We start from the raw sequence: 14,890 nt of genomic DNA, 5'->3' as shown, positions 1-14,890 counted from the left end.
GAGGAGATGAAATCCAATGAGTCGTGATGGAAGTAGCATCCATTGACCAAGTTTTCCAACAGTATCAACATCTTATAGGAAGGTTGATTTATCTTCCACATACTAGACCTAATATTGCTTATGTTGTGAGTGTTGTCAGTCAGTTTATGCATTGTCCTAGTGAAGAGCACATGGATGAAGTCTTTTGTATTTTGAGGTACTTGAAGATGGCGCCACGTTACTATTTCAGGAAAAAAAAAAGATGAATTGAAAGTTGTTGGGTACACAGATGCAGATTAGGTTGGTGATCAAATTGACAGATGTTCTACATCTGGGTACTTCACTTTTGTTGGAGGGAACCTTGTCACTTGGTGTAGCAAAAAGCATAAAGTTGTTGTAGATCGAGTGCAGAAGCTGAATTTCGAGGTATGGCACTTGGAGTCTGTGAAATGTTGTGGATCCGTAATGTCCTAAAAGACCTGGGTTACAAGCTTAAAAGGCCTATGGATTTGCATTGTGATAATACAGCTGCTATTGAGATTGCACATAATCTAGTTCAACATGATAGAACAAAGGATGTGGAGGTTGGCCGTCATTTTATCAAAGAAAATCTTGACAGAAAGGTAATTCGCTTTCCATTTGTAAACTCAGATGAACAATTAGCTGATGTTTTTACTAAAGGAGTATCCAGAAAGATATTCGACAGCTCAGTTGGCAAGTTGGGCATGATAGACATCTATGCACCAACTTGAAGGGGAGTCTAAAATCGCTGTAAATCTATATGTAATTAGGATTTCCTATAATTATGAAAAGATTGTTTCCTATTAGAGTTAGACTACTCCTTTATACTTGTATATATACCTCCATTGTGGAATGAATAAAATTATCAAATTAACCCTAAATTGAAATATTTTTTTCTACTTGAGCAACCGCTAGATAACATAAAATATGCTCAGCTTGAGAGTACGGGAAACTCACCAGATAACATAAAATATGCTCAGCTTGAGCAACCATGAAAGCAATCACAATGAAGCAATTAAACAACAAGAAGATTAATCAACTTCCATTTAAAACAGTACTCTATTCCACAACAGTTTGAGAAACTAATTGAGAGTTTGAGACGCAGATTAAGCTCATCATCTTAAGTTCAAGAGCCAATGAAATGAAAAGTAGTGATAATGATTAATAAACTTTAAATAAGTCCACAAAATCATATTCGAAACTCGGAAGATCTACTCTTCGGTCACAACACTGATTTCATCTTCTCCAGTAAGTTATAGAATGTCCTTAATTATTTTCCTCTGCTCATTCTAGTGATGCATTTTCCAAAGGCTCTAGTAGCCAAACCAAGCACCAGCCCGATGATTATCTCCTTGAAAACGTTTGGTCCTTTCATTGTGGCATGAGCAATCTTGTGACCAGCCATTTCACTTCAAAAACAGCTCTTCTTCGTTTCAAGGATGCTTTGGATGTGTTGCAAAAAAATTGAAAACAGCTCATGTCACTGACTACAAAAGGAAGTCTGACATCATACTGGTAAACCAAAACACATAGGCTCTAGCTACATGCACAAAAACACATACGTTCTACATACATAAAAACACATGCATACATATAGCAGCTGTTGAGGGGTAGATCGATATGTGTTTATCTTAACCTTATACTTCTATATATCCAGGGAGCACCAGTTATTTCAAGATTAATGGAATGGGGAAGAATTTGGACTCTCCTGACGGCCCTTTTCTCCAGAGCTATTTTCCAACTTGCTGTCATTAGTTCTAATCAAGCAAACTTGATTCGAGTTCATGTTCATCAACATAGTCCTCTGTATTGAATACAGGGGAAGGTTATCAACCACCAATAGCAAAGAAACTCATACGTTTGACGCTCGCAAAAATAGAAACGTATGCATAGTAGCAGCTGTAGGATGTTTGGTACGTCTTATCTCAAGTTCATAACAGTTTATCACAAAAAAAAAAAACCAAAAAAAAAATTCTTAACCGGTATACAAATTCGGAATGGTGAGGGATTTGAAGGACTAAATTAAAGATCAATTCGGCCTCTCTTGAGTCCTGACGGCCCTTCTTCTCTTGAGCTATATGCCAACTTGCTGTTTGAGTCACTTGATTCGAGTTCATCAACATAGACCTCTGTTTTGAAAACAGGGGAAAGTTATCAACCATTCACCAATAGAGAAAGAAAAACTGCATAATCAATTCTACAACATCCAGCAGCCAAAAGTCCTAACCGAGAAAACACCATAATTAATCTGTAAAAATAAAGTCTCCACAACGAAAAAAAAAGAGACCTGCTTTGAGTCTATTCCTGAGATTCTGTGTCTGGGATAGTTTCATACACACTTCATTTGGTGGCATTACCAGGTGAACTCCGCAGCGTTTCAAGGGAACCACGTTAGAATTGAGAGTTTGATAAATAGTAACTCGACATTGAAAAGGTGGCAGCGGACGCCTATAACCAAACAGACGCATATCAATTCTATCGAACGGAATATAATGCAGCCACACACGGGCCGAATCAGCTTCATGAAATCCTTTACAGAAACGATCATCTAAATTACTCCGCACCAGTACTTTATTAATACGAATTTCGAATCCCCAATTTAGCATCTCATCGGCAGCAACATATAGAACTAATCCTGTGTTCTCCCATTTGAAATTAGGAAGGACTTGAATATAAAATTCAAATAGTCCATTCCCTTTGAAATCCATTTGACAGCTGAACCACTCTAGAATTTCATGACTTGCTGGAAATACAACCCTGAATGCAGACTTCTGGGAAGAGAGAAAAAGAGAGAACAGATCAACCTCCACCTGATGATCACCATCATTCACTAACAAACCTTTTTTCTCTGCCTCCTGCACCAGATTGTCACAAAGTCTCCAGCAATTGCTCAAGTCCAGCTGCTCAAACATTTGCGATTCTTGATGTTTCAAAATGTTTGATAACTTTGAAATTCTTTCCAATGACACGCAACCTCTCACATATAACCGTTTCAAATTTGGTGGAAGCTCCAGAACATCTTGAAGCCTCTTGCACCCACTCAAGTTAAGGCACTCCAAGTTGATAAATTTTGGAAGGCTAGCAGGAAGACTAACGAAATTGCTTTCTGAAAAATCAAGCTGTTTTAAGGTGGAGGCACAACCAAGCGTCACAAGGAAATCACAGTCTGAAGTATAGCATCCTCCCACAAAGAAGTAACGTAGTGAAGGAAACGCTAAATTGCCTTGACCATCATCAGCATCATCATCAGCCTCCTGGATAGAAGTTGCCTTGCCGTAATGTGAAATATTTGAGTTAGACGTTGGAGCAAGAACTTCACAGTATTTCTCCTTATTCAGAAATGGAATTAACACCAGTTTTGTGCAACCTTTGAGTTGAAGATACCTTAGATCTTGCAACTCATAAATGCTGAGCGGCAGATTCGTAAGGTTTTCACATTTTTGTAAATACAAAACCTGAAGATTGAAGAGATCATATCCAATTGATGAAGGCACTTCTTTGATGGCAGTTCTAGACAAATTCATGCGTTTTAAGGATTCCATCCTTCCTACAATTTCTGGGAAGTTTTTGAGCCTCTTGCAGCCTTCAAAACTAATTTCTTGCAGAGATTTCATGTTGACTATTCTTGGAAACATCTTAAGGTTATAGCAATCCTTAATATCAAAGTAGACAAGCTTATCAAGGAATCCAACAGAAGGATGCAACTCAGATAAACTCATACAGAAACTTAAGTTCAACCTCTCCAACTTTGGGAACATTCCAGTCAAGTCAGGGACCTCTGTTAGGAATTTGCAACTTTCAAAACTTAAAGATTTCAAATTTTGCAAATTCTGCAACTCAAGAAAGGAAAGATAATGTGATGAGCTTCAGAAAAAATTTATAACAATTCAAAATATAGCTCTTCAAATTCTTCCTTAAAAAAAAAAAAAAAAAAAGTTCTTCAAAACCCCAAATGGATAGTTAACCGTCTAGAATACCTTGAGTCCTTGCCCAAGTCGTGAGATGCGACTGTTTGGCATATTGAGCTCGACTAGTTTTTGTGGATTGAAGTTGGATGGCAAAGATTGTGCTGGGAAACCGGGCCAATCAAGGAATTTCAACTGATTTGGGAGATAATTAACCTCTCCAGAGAAGCTTGCATTAATGTTTATAAAAAGTTGAAGATTTTTCATCTTTTTAAAGCATTTAGCACTCAAGCATATCTCATCTTCTCTTGGTAGCTCTACTCTGATGCCTTTAACTTTATTTGAGCCCTGATATGAGCAAAAATAGGATGAGCAGAGCAATTACTATATACTTTATTTTTGACGATCAAGATACTCTACACACACACCACACACAAAGAGAAGGATACAGGTTCTTTACTTACTGTGTTTTCGGTTAAAACACGACAAACATCCTCATGAAACCATAATCTGCTACGTCTTCCAGCATCTTCGGGTGACTCTTTACGAACTATTTCTTTTCCCATTTCCTCCAGCAAGTCATGCATCAAAATCTTACCAAATTTATCAGTATTTACAAGGGCCTTTTCTTCAAGTACTTCAATAGCATCTATAGGGTTGAGGTAAGAACCCTCTAGAGCCTCTAGTGCTTGCATCACATACTCCTTATATTTACCCTTCAAGAAACATGCAATGTCGAGAAATGCTTCTTTCAACGGATCTTCCAATGCATCATAACTTGTTTGGAGGACTTTTTGGATATTGCTGTTAGGAAATCTTCTGTAACTATCTAATGCAGCATGCCATTGAATTATACTCTTCCCACAGAGAAGTGAACCTAAAATGTTTACAGCTAATGGAAGGCCGTGAGTATAGAGCACAGCAGTATCAATTGGGAATTGCACACACTCATCTGGATTTCTGTTATCCTTGAAGGCATTCAAAATCAAGAGGTTACGGGCTTCATCTTTATCTAATGCCTTGGCTGTGTATATTGGATAGACTTGATGAGCAATTAGCAAACGTTTATCTCTTGTTGTGATGATAATTCTGCTGCCACAACCAAACCAATCCAATCCTCCAGCTAACTTGTCCAACTGGTTCAATTCATTCACATCATCAAGAACTAAGAGAACCCTTTTTCTACCTAACCTTTCCTTTATTACTTGGATTCCTCTATCAGCATCAGTCATCTTCATTTTCCGGTCCCCTAAAGTCTCATAAAGAAGGTTATTTTGTAGTCGAACTAGGCCTCCATAGGGTTCTGAATCTGCTCTAACATTTCCTAAGAAACAGCAACCTTCAAACTTGTGGGCAATTGAGTTGTAAACAGCTTTAGCAATTGTTGTTTTGCCTAACCCGCCAATACCCCATATACCAACCATGCGAACATCACTTCCCCCGACATCTAAAAGCTTAAGCATTTCTTGTACAGGAGACTCTATTCCAACAGGATACTTTGCCACATTTAAATAGCTACGTCTTGATACTTGTGCTGAAATCTCATCAGCAATCGTACTAATGAAATTAGCTTCATGCCTGCAAATTTACTTGTCAAAAATATTTTGTCAGATGCAACTTTGCGATGGCAAAATGATCCAAAATTTTATGAAACAACAATGTTTTTTAAAGAACTTTAAATCGGATAACCTCACCTGGCTTAGAACTTCCATGATCAACTAAACAAATGAGCAAGTACTATTGAGACATTTTGGAGATTAGCGTGTGCGTATGTTCTGTATGAGGGTTTGGACTGTTAAAAATTAAAAAGAAACCATGTTCAAATATGGAAATATACCCGTCTAAGAAAGTCCACCCTGATAAGTTTGCTGCATCCCTAAGAGCAGTCCTCCAGCTTTGCACCTTGACCATGTTGTCCTTGAATCTGCACTCATGTTTAGCAAGTGCCTCACCATATTTACCCTTCTGGTACCGTACATCGGACGGATCCACCTTGTAAAACACTGGCCAAACCAATTGATGCATCAACTCCTTACATTGAAGGATCTTAACAAGTTCATCCAAACACCACCCTGACGATGCGTAGTTTTCAGAGAATATGACTATAGAAATCTTTGACCCTTGAATTGCTTTGAGAAGTGCAGATGATATTTCTTCTCCTTTTCTAAGCTCTTCGTCGTCTATGAAGGTTTCAATTCCCTTCTGAACCAAATAAGTGTACAAATGGCCTGTGAAGTTGTTTCGTGTATCCACACCTCTAGAACTCAAAAAAACATCGTATGGACATGAATGGGTAAGAGGAGAAGAGGAAGGAGTAATTGAATCCGTATTGGTTTTTCTTCTCTTTGGTAATGGAAAATCCATATTGTTTGATAACTTAACAGGCCCACGCAACAAAGTTTTGGGAGTTTTAATGATCATGCACAGAGACCTTCGATGCCCCTTGCAGTTCCCCGGCAGCTTCATTATATAGAAACTTCAAGGGTGATTGACCAAGCTTGGAATGTTGTGTGTTGCACAATTGAACCGTGTTGTGAAGAGACTTGCTTCAGCGCGACTTCAATTCGAGAGTGACTGACCAACGGACTTAAAAGATACAATTGTCAATATGTGATGCGATACGGCACTGATGAGAGTGAAAGTTTTTGACAAAGTGATCATCATAACCTACCATCTTTCGGAACTGTTAGGGAGAGAAGGTGCGGTATGAAGTGTGGGTGTGTGTCTTTGTTCTATGATAATCATTTGTTGCTTGCCAGAGAAAACTATTTGTGAAGGCTAATTATTATCAAGAACTTCGATCACTGGTGTTTTTGATCAGTGGTATTATACTCATTTGTTGCTTGCCAAAGAAAACTATTTGTAAAGGCTTATTAATATCAAGAATTTCGATCACTGGTGTTTTTGATCAGTGGTTTCACAGCGTGCTCGGACAGTATATTCCCTAAAAACAAACATGATACCCCAACAAATATGAGATCCTGGACCCGCATCTAAACAAAAAATATGAGATCCTGGACCAGAAAAAACCCCAATTAGGATCTTGCCTTCTGCGCTAGGGACATGCCCCCAAATGTCGAGGATGAAGAAAGTCATGCTTATATTTAACTTTTGGGGAAATGATCATTTACCCGATTTTAGGCTAAAAATTGCCCACTTGCTCCACCAACTGTTTTTTAACCCCATTTACCCAAAACACTCTAAGTGTTTAAGTATATTGGTATTGAGAGAGATTGATGAGAGAAGTGTATTTCATTATAGAGAATAGGAGCCCTATATATAGGGATTACAAAGTGCATAATCTAATGTTACAAGGAATACCAATCCGTGTAGGATTGGGAAATCTAGAACCTTCTCTCCTATTCCTATTCCTAGTTTGATAAGGCACACTAAACTTGATTTTCCTTCAACACTCCCCCTTGTGCCGCTCAAACTTGGTAGTGACGCTTCATCCGTTGCCTCGTTAAAAACCTTGCCAGGTAACAAAAACCCTGTGGGACAAAAATAATCCTGGTCGAAGGACAAAAAGAGCACAACACGTCCTTCACTCTTCGAGATCGAACATGTAGACATCATAACTCCCCCTGATGTCGATATCTCCCCCTGATTGCTACAATCGTGGGAGTTCGGATAACTTTCTCAATCCGATGCTCTTCACATGTTTCTCGAAGGTGGATTTAGGTAACGACTTAGTGAATAAGTCCGCTACATTATCCTCTGATCGGATTTGATTCACTTCAATCTTTAGAAGTGATTGTTGTTGCTGATTATAAAAGAACTTAGGCGATATATGCTTGGTGTTGTCGCCCTTGATGAAACCTAACTTCATTTGTTCAATACAAGCTGCATTATCCTCATAAATGCATGTAGGGTCATCTGTGGTAGACTTCAAACCACAACTTCCTTGAATGTGTTGAATTACAGACCTTAACCATACACATTCACGTACAGCTTCATGTAGAGCAATAATCTCTGCATGATTTGAGGAAGTAGCAACAAGGGTCTGTTTCGTAGACCTCCAAGATATCGCAGTGCTTCCCATGGTAAAGACATAACCTGTTTGGGAGCGACCTTTGTGAGGGTCAGAGAGGTACCCTGCATCAGCAAAGCCCATCAAGACATCATTGTCGTTTTGATGGAGGGAGATAGGAGGACGCCGGCCACCATGAGCGGCGGCGGCGCCGGCGCCGGCAACATGGCCGGCGGCCATTCCATGGACGGGGGCGTTTTGCCTTTTTGGGTCCGATCCCAATTTTCCGTCATTCCTTTTCTCTCTGTAGGGATAGAATAGGCCCATATCAATCGTACCTCTTAGGTATCGAAAGATGGTCTTTACACCAATCCAATGGCGGCGTGTTGGCGCAGAGCTGTGTCGAGCTAACAAGTTCACTGCGAATGAGATATCCGGTCTTGTGCATTGAGCTAAGTACAATAATGCGCCTATTGCACTTAAATAGGGCACTTCGGCCTCTAGGGGTTCTTCGTCCTCATCCCTTGGACGAAACGGATCTTTTCCGGGCTCAAGACTACGGCCGATCATGGGAGTACTTGCAGGCTTTGCTTTATCTTCATTAAAGCGCCTTAGGATTTTCTGAGTATATGCAGACTGATGGATCAAGATTCCATCACTACGGTGCTCGAGTTCTAAACCGAGACAAAACCGTGTTTTCCCAAGATCTTTCATCTCGAATTCGGATTTCAAGTATTTAGCAGTTTCCTTCAACTCATCTAGAGTTCCAATTAGGTTCATGTCATCGACATAAACTGCTACGATTGCAAATCCGGAACTTGTCCTTTTAATGAACACGCATGGGCATATTTCATTGTTAATATATCCCTTCCCAATCAAGTAGTCACTTAGACGATTATACCACATCCGTCCGGATTGTTTTAATCCATATAGTGAGCGTTTTAATCTTATTGAAAACGCGCTCCGTGGTTTAGAGCCACTTGATTTGGGTAATTGAAGTCCATCTGGAACCTTCATATATATCTCTGAATCTAGATCCCCATAGAGATATGCTGTAACCACATCCATAAGCTGCATGTCAAGTTTTTCGGAAACTACCAAACTGACAAGGTAGCGGAACGTTATAACGTCCATTACGGGAGAATATGTCTCCTCGTAGTCGATTCCAGGGCGTTGTGAGAAACCTTGCGCCACAAGGCGGGCTTTATATCTTACCACCTCATTTTTCTCATTACGCTTTCTAACAAAGACCCATTTATGGCCAACAGGCTTTACACTTGGGGGTGTCTGCGTTACAGGCCCAAATACCTGTCTCTTTGTTAGTGAATCCAATTCAACCTGGATCGCATCTTTCCATTTAGGCCAATCTGCTCTTCGTTGACATTCTTCAACAGAGCGAGGTTCGATATCATCATATTCTATAATTCCTTTTGCAATATGATATGCAAATGCATCATCAATCGCCATAGAATTTCTATCCATCATCTCATGTACACTAGTGTAATTTATGGAGATCTCTCTATTCTCTGGAGTTGGTTCTGACATTGGAGCGTCCCCCAATGATGTCTCTTGGACATAACCATAATCCGGAATATTCTCATGAGATGGATTATTTATATCGATGATTAATGGATTATTCTGTGCCAAACTCGCTTTCTTTCTTGGGCGAGAATCCATCGAACCTATAGGCCTCCCGCGCTTCCTGGCAGGAGCCATGGGCCTAGCCACAACGTCACCATCACTGTGAGAGGGGACGTTGGCGCCATGCTCAAATCCTCTTGAGTTAGCGTCATGTCCTCTAGTTTTAGGGACATCAATCCTTGCAGGCACGTTTGCAGCAGGTATGTGTGATCTCGTCACTTTAGCGATATCAGAAAACGCATCAGGCATCGATTCTGCTACGTTCTGAAGATCGAGAATTCTCCGCACTTCAATTTCAGACTGTGCGGTTCGGGGATCAAGATGAGACAGAGTGGGGACAGACCACGACAATTCCGGTCGTTCCTGTTGAACATTGATGTTCTTATCTCCCCCTAACGATGGGAAGACTGTCTCATCGAAGTGACAATCCGCAAATCTAGCGGTAAAGAGATCGCCTGTCAAGGGTTCTATGTAGCGGATAATCGTTGGAGAATCATATCCAACATAAAGGCCTAATCGTCTTTGAGGACCCATTTTGGTGCGCTGTGGCGGCGCAATAGGCACATAGACTGCACACCCAAATATGCGTAAGTGTGAGACATCAGGCTCATACCCAGTAACCATCTGGGACGCAGAGAAGGGTTGGGTGGCAGTGGGCCTCAGACGAATAAGCACAGCTGCATGCAATATTGCATAGCCCCAAGCAGAAATAGGGAGATTGGTGCGCATCACCAATGCTCGAGCAACCATTAGTAGTCGTTTAATGGTGGCTTCTGCGAGACCATTTTGGGTATGAACATGAGGAACAGGATGTTCAACATCAATCCCAATGGACATGCAATAATCATCAAAAGTCTTTGATGTAAACTCCCCAGCATTGTCTAATCTTATAGACTTAATGGGATGATCAGGGTGGTGAGCCCGTAACTTAATTATTTGTGCTAGGAGTTTAGCAAATGCAGCGTTCCTTGTGGACAATAGCATGACATGTGACCAGCGTGTCGATGCATCAACCAACACCATAAAATATCTAAATGGTCCGCATGGTGGTTGAATAGGTCCACAAATATCACCTTGGATTCTTTGCAAGAATGGTATATTTTCTTTGGTGTCCTTTGCATAGGATGGTCTCGATCCTAACTTTGCTAAAGAGCAGGCTTTGCAGAACGAATAATGGGCTTTAGAAATAACCAATGAGGATGTTGGTTGAGCCATGAAGTCACTTTTGACTTTAGAAGCAGAAATTGGAGTCAGGGGAGCAGGGGTGGCGTCAAAGCCACCCTGGAGCCGCAGGGGGATGGCGGCGCCGGCTAGTGGTGGCCGGACTTGAAGGGGGAAGGCGCCGTGAGGCGTAGGTGCTCCTCCTTGATCCAAATTTCGAGTTTTACTTCCTTTCGTTCTGAAAAAGGGATGTCCGTGTGAAGTCTTTAATATACGGATCATCATGTCACGACCTGGGTGTCCCAAACGGTCGTGCCAAAGCCTATATGTGTCGGAATCCCATAAATCATCTCTCATGACATGGTTGGATTCAATGACTCGAATAGTGGTTGCATACAACCCACTAGAGCGACACATAAGTTTCTCTAAGACTCGTTTATGTCTGTAGTCATTAGAGGTGATGCAAAGGAACTCTTGTCCATTCTCACAATGTGTTTCCACATGAAAACCATTGGCTCTTATATCTTTGAAGCTCAATAGGGTTCTTCCTGCCCTAGGAGCATAAAGAGCTTCGGTGACATTCAAAGTAGTGCCATTAGGCAACATAAATTGAGCTGGTCCTCGACCATGAATCAATTGAGATGGTCCAGCCATCGTAGTCACAGAAGATCGAGTAGGCGCCATCCATAGGAATAGCTGCCTGTTTCGAAGGATGGTATGTGTAGTGGCACTATCCACGAGGCATTCGAGCTCTCCGGGAAACATACTGAAAAATAATAAAGTTCGAATTTAGAATATGTCCAAGACATTTGAATAAAATAAGTCGATACTTTATTAATGATAGCCAATGATTACATCAAAGTTTCTTGACTAAAATCTAATCCAATATAAAATCAAATAGTAGACAAATCGTAGTCACTTAATCCGTTCGGTAATTTCAATTTTGTTGTGACCAGGTAAGGTAAGGTGAGATTTTGGTGGAGCGTTGCTCACTTTTAAAACCGTTCTCTCAGATCAAACCTTGCCTAGACATCACAAGTACTCTTGAGTACGCCTAGAGGGAAAAAGTTAATACAATAAGTCATGTTATTGATTTAAGGCATAATTGCCATTACATGATTCTTGGAAAAAATAAAGGACTATACTAATCAAAATCTGCAGCATCCTTGTGCAATTCTTTGTCAGATTTAAAGTCCGCTATGGTGAGATTGGCGTGTGCATCATCACCTTCTTCTTCTACATCTTCGGCAAGATAGGTCTCATGTTCTCGAAATTCCCTATATGCCTTGTAATGTGCAGCTAATTGTTTGCTTGCATTGCATTGCTTGAACCAATGTTCAATAGATCCACATCTATGGCATGCATCATTACGATTTCCTCCCTTGAATTGAGATGCATCTTGTGCATGAGGACGAGATTGGCGTCCGTGTTGGACATTGGCGCCACCCCTATGGCCGGCGGCCTTGTGTCCCCCTCTCCCACGTTGGCTTTTGTTGCCACGTGTTCCCGCTCCATTGTGGCGGTTTCCTTCCTTTGTAGGGCGGTTATATGGACCAAAACGTCCGTTATGTCCCTTATTGTTAGGGTTCCGCTCCTTGCGCCCTCCTTTGGGTGCATGATTATAATTCGCCTCCTGAACGCTCTTAGTTCCGATAGGCCTTGAATTATAATTCTTCACGAGGATATTATCATGCTTTTCAGCTACAGACATAATAGTAATGAGCTGATGAAATCTCGTGATCCGTCTAGTATCGAATTCCGTTCGATATTGTTTTGAGAGCAAAATTGCTGAGACGGGGAAGGTGGAGAGAGTTTTCTCAATTAGTTCTTGCTCTGTGACTGGTTGTCCACAGAACCCCAACATGGTTTTGAGGCGTAGAACTTCTGAATTATATTCAGCTACAGACTTGAAGTCGGCGAATCGTAGATTGCCCCATTGAACTTTCAAGTCAGGGAGGAGGGTATCCTTGATATTACCAAATCGCTCTTCTAGCGCGACCCATAATTCTCTAGCATCCTTGATTGCCATGTACTCCAGTCGGAGTGATTTATCCATGTGGCGCCTCATCAAGATGAGGGCGGTGGCATTGTTCGTAGCCGTACGCTCAAATATGAGAGTAGGATTAGGAGCTTGAATTAAGGGTAGGATCCCTTTTGAAGTGAGATGGTGCTCAACATCCGTGGCCCAACTATGATATTCCGAGCCAGTTGAGGTAAGTGCAGGGAAGTCAAGTTTCGACATCCTGAAATAAGAAGAAGAAATATATTAGTTTCGGAGTTAAAACTTCCACGACAACTAAATATTTAAGATTTCCGAGCTATGCTACCAAGAAATCGATTTCCAAGAAAATTGGATTAGACCGAAACAATGATGTTTATAAGGTCATAAATCGATGCTTGCGGACGCTCTTAGTCCGAAGTCTTACGAACGCTCTTAGTTCGTTAATTGCGTGAATCCCCACGATTCCGCATTGAATCGAACCCACGTTCTATGAAAGGTGGGATGAAGAAGAAGGGAGGTTTTTAAGTCCCCGAGAAAAAGAAGAAATATTTAACTTCGAATTATAGGAACTTTAAAACTTACTCTTTTGAATACCTACTTGTATTTGGATCACGCGCATGTCGATGCAGGCGTGATGGAGCGAAGCAAGTTGTGTAGAAGTTTGCAGCGACGTGGGGTAGCAGGGGCTGCAGAGATGCTGCAGTGGCAGCGAGTTGCAGCAGAAGAAAAGAGGAGCTGCAGAGGCAGTAGCGCTGCAGGGGCAGCAGCGTGCGCAGGTGTGCGCGGTAGGAGCAGATGCGCTGCAGGGGCTGCGGGGCAGCAGGGGCTGCGGAGGTGCGCTGCAGGGGCAGGTGCGCAGCGGGGGCTGCGGGGCAGCAGGGGCTGCGGAGGTGCGCTGCAGGGGCAGGTGCGCAGCGAGGCTATCGAGGGCTAGGAGCTTGCGCAGATTTTTGAGGAGAAGAAATTCTTTTCGGGTTTTTGGGTTTTAGCTTTTGTGGTTTAGGGCTCGTGCTGATAACGTGTTTAAGTATATTGGTATTGAGAGAGATTGATGAGAGAAGTGTATTTCATTATAGAGAATAGGAGCCCTATATATAGGGATTACAAAGTGCATAATCTAATGTTACAAGGAATACCAATCCGTGTAGGATTGGGAAATCTAGAACCTTCTCTCCTATTCCTATTCCTAGTTTGATAAGGCACACTAAACTTGATTTTCCTTCAACACTAAGGGATTATTTCCCCTTTACCCAATTAATTCTTTTTTATTTTTTTTTGAGACTTTTTTGCCCTCTCCTTCTTTTTCACTTAGAGGGAGAAGTCATCCTTCACCTTGCCGGCCTCCGGTGACCAGTGGCAGGGCGCCGGCGACCGGTGACTGGAATCCGGCGACCGGAATCCAGCGAACGGTGACCGGAATCCGGTGACCGTGACTGGAATCCGGCGACCGGTCCCTAATAATATCCAGTAACCATATTATTGCCCCCCAGTAATCATATTATTGCCCCCCCAATAATCATATTACTGCCTCCCAAAAATCATATTATTGCCTCCAATAATCCTATTATTGTCGTCCAGTGAATTGTATGAACTCCCAAAACCAAAATGAATACAATACAGGCACAATTGATCAATTTATAATCATATTATTGGCTCCCAATAATCATATTAGTGCCTCCCAATAATCATATTATTGCCCCACAATACAAATTCCAATGTCTCTACTGCCTCCCAATAGACCACCAAAAATGCACCATTTTGTAGGATTCACAGATAATTTGACTTTAATACACAGAAAATAACAAGTAATTTATCAAAACACCACACTATAGTTATCCCTGTCCCTCGTATCAAAGTCTACTGGTGGCCAATAATGTGTCTACCGCCCCCCAGTAGACCATCAAACAAACCCCACAATTACATTGCAATCTCAGGATACCGAAAAAAAAAATGCTCTGGGCACCCATCAACGTGTGAGGCCGGCTGTTTTTTTAGCCGGTGCTTCCCTGCGACGGGTTGGGGTCTCTTTGTTTCGGGTTGGGCTTCCCCTGTGGACACCTATGCTTCTCCAGCCTGATTCCGGCACGATTCCGACCGGACTCTTCTCCAGTCTCTCACCTGCAGCCCTTCTCCGACCGGTCCCAGCCCCAACGCAGCCCATCTCTAGTCTCCAGTCGCTCACCTGCAGCCCATCACCGCAGCGCATCTCCG

The 14,890-nt window shown here is 41.7% G+C and overlaps 2 protein-coding genes across 2 annotated transcripts; both read right to left on the bottom strand.

Annotated features, from left to right (window-relative positions):
• Nucleotides 1–2,022: 2,022 nt before the first annotated feature.
• On the bottom strand, nt 2,023–3,758 carry LOC112178452 (disease resistance protein RPP2B). Its single transcript, XM_024316595.2, has 2 exons — nt 2,288–3,758; nt 2,023–2,129 (listed from the first exon to the last, which is right to left on the bottom strand). Exons 1-2 carry the CDS (start codon nt 3,756–3,758, stop codon nt 2,023–2,025), a joined length of 1,578 nt encoding a protein of 525 aa, XP_024172363.2.
• On the bottom strand, nt 3,592–6,451 carry LOC121048898 (disease resistance protein RPV1-like). The gene is made up of 4 exons (XM_040511956.1): nt 5,743–6,451; nt 4,370–5,483; nt 3,978–4,253; nt 3,592–3,778 (listed from the first exon to the last, which is right to left on the bottom strand). Exons 1-4 carry the CDS (start codon nt 6,369–6,371, stop codon nt 3,764–3,766), a joined length of 2,034 nt encoding a protein of 677 aa, XP_040367890.1. The 5' UTR covers nt 6,372–6,451; the 3' UTR covers nt 3,592–3,763.
• Between the last annotated feature and the right edge of the window lie 8,439 nt (nt 6,452–14,890).

This window comes from Rosa chinensis, chromosome 7 (assembly GCF_002994745.2).
Source record: "Rosa chinensis cultivar Old Blush chromosome 7, RchiOBHm-V2, whole genome shotgun sequence".
Lineage (NCBI taxonomy): Eukaryota > Viridiplantae > Streptophyta > Magnoliopsida > Rosales > Rosaceae > Rosa > Rosa chinensis.
Note: the sequence above shows the minus strand (reverse complement) of the source record. Positions and strands in the feature narration are given on the sequence as shown.

Coding starts and splice junctions, on each gene's coding strand:
- LOC121048898 (XM_040511956.1), bottom strand. CDS start 6,371: ATGAAGCTGCCGGGGAACTGCAAGGGGCATCGAAGGTCTCTGTGCATG. Junction 5,484..5,742: donor GGGTGGACTTTCTTAGACGG/GTATATTTCCAT, acceptor GTAAATTTGCAG/GCATGAAGCTAATTTCATTA. Junction 4,254..4,369: donor GTGTTTTAACCGAAAACACA/GTAAGTAAAGAA, acceptor TGCTCATATCAG/GGCTCAAATAAAGTTAAAGG.
- LOC112178452 (XM_024316595.2), bottom strand. CDS start 3,758: ATGTTCCCAAAGTTGGAGAGGTTGAACTTAAGTTTCTGTATGAGTTTA. Junction 2,130..2,287: donor CAGGAATAGACTCAAAGCAG/GTCTCTTTTTTT, acceptor TTTTCAAAACAG/AGGTCTATGTTGATGAACTC.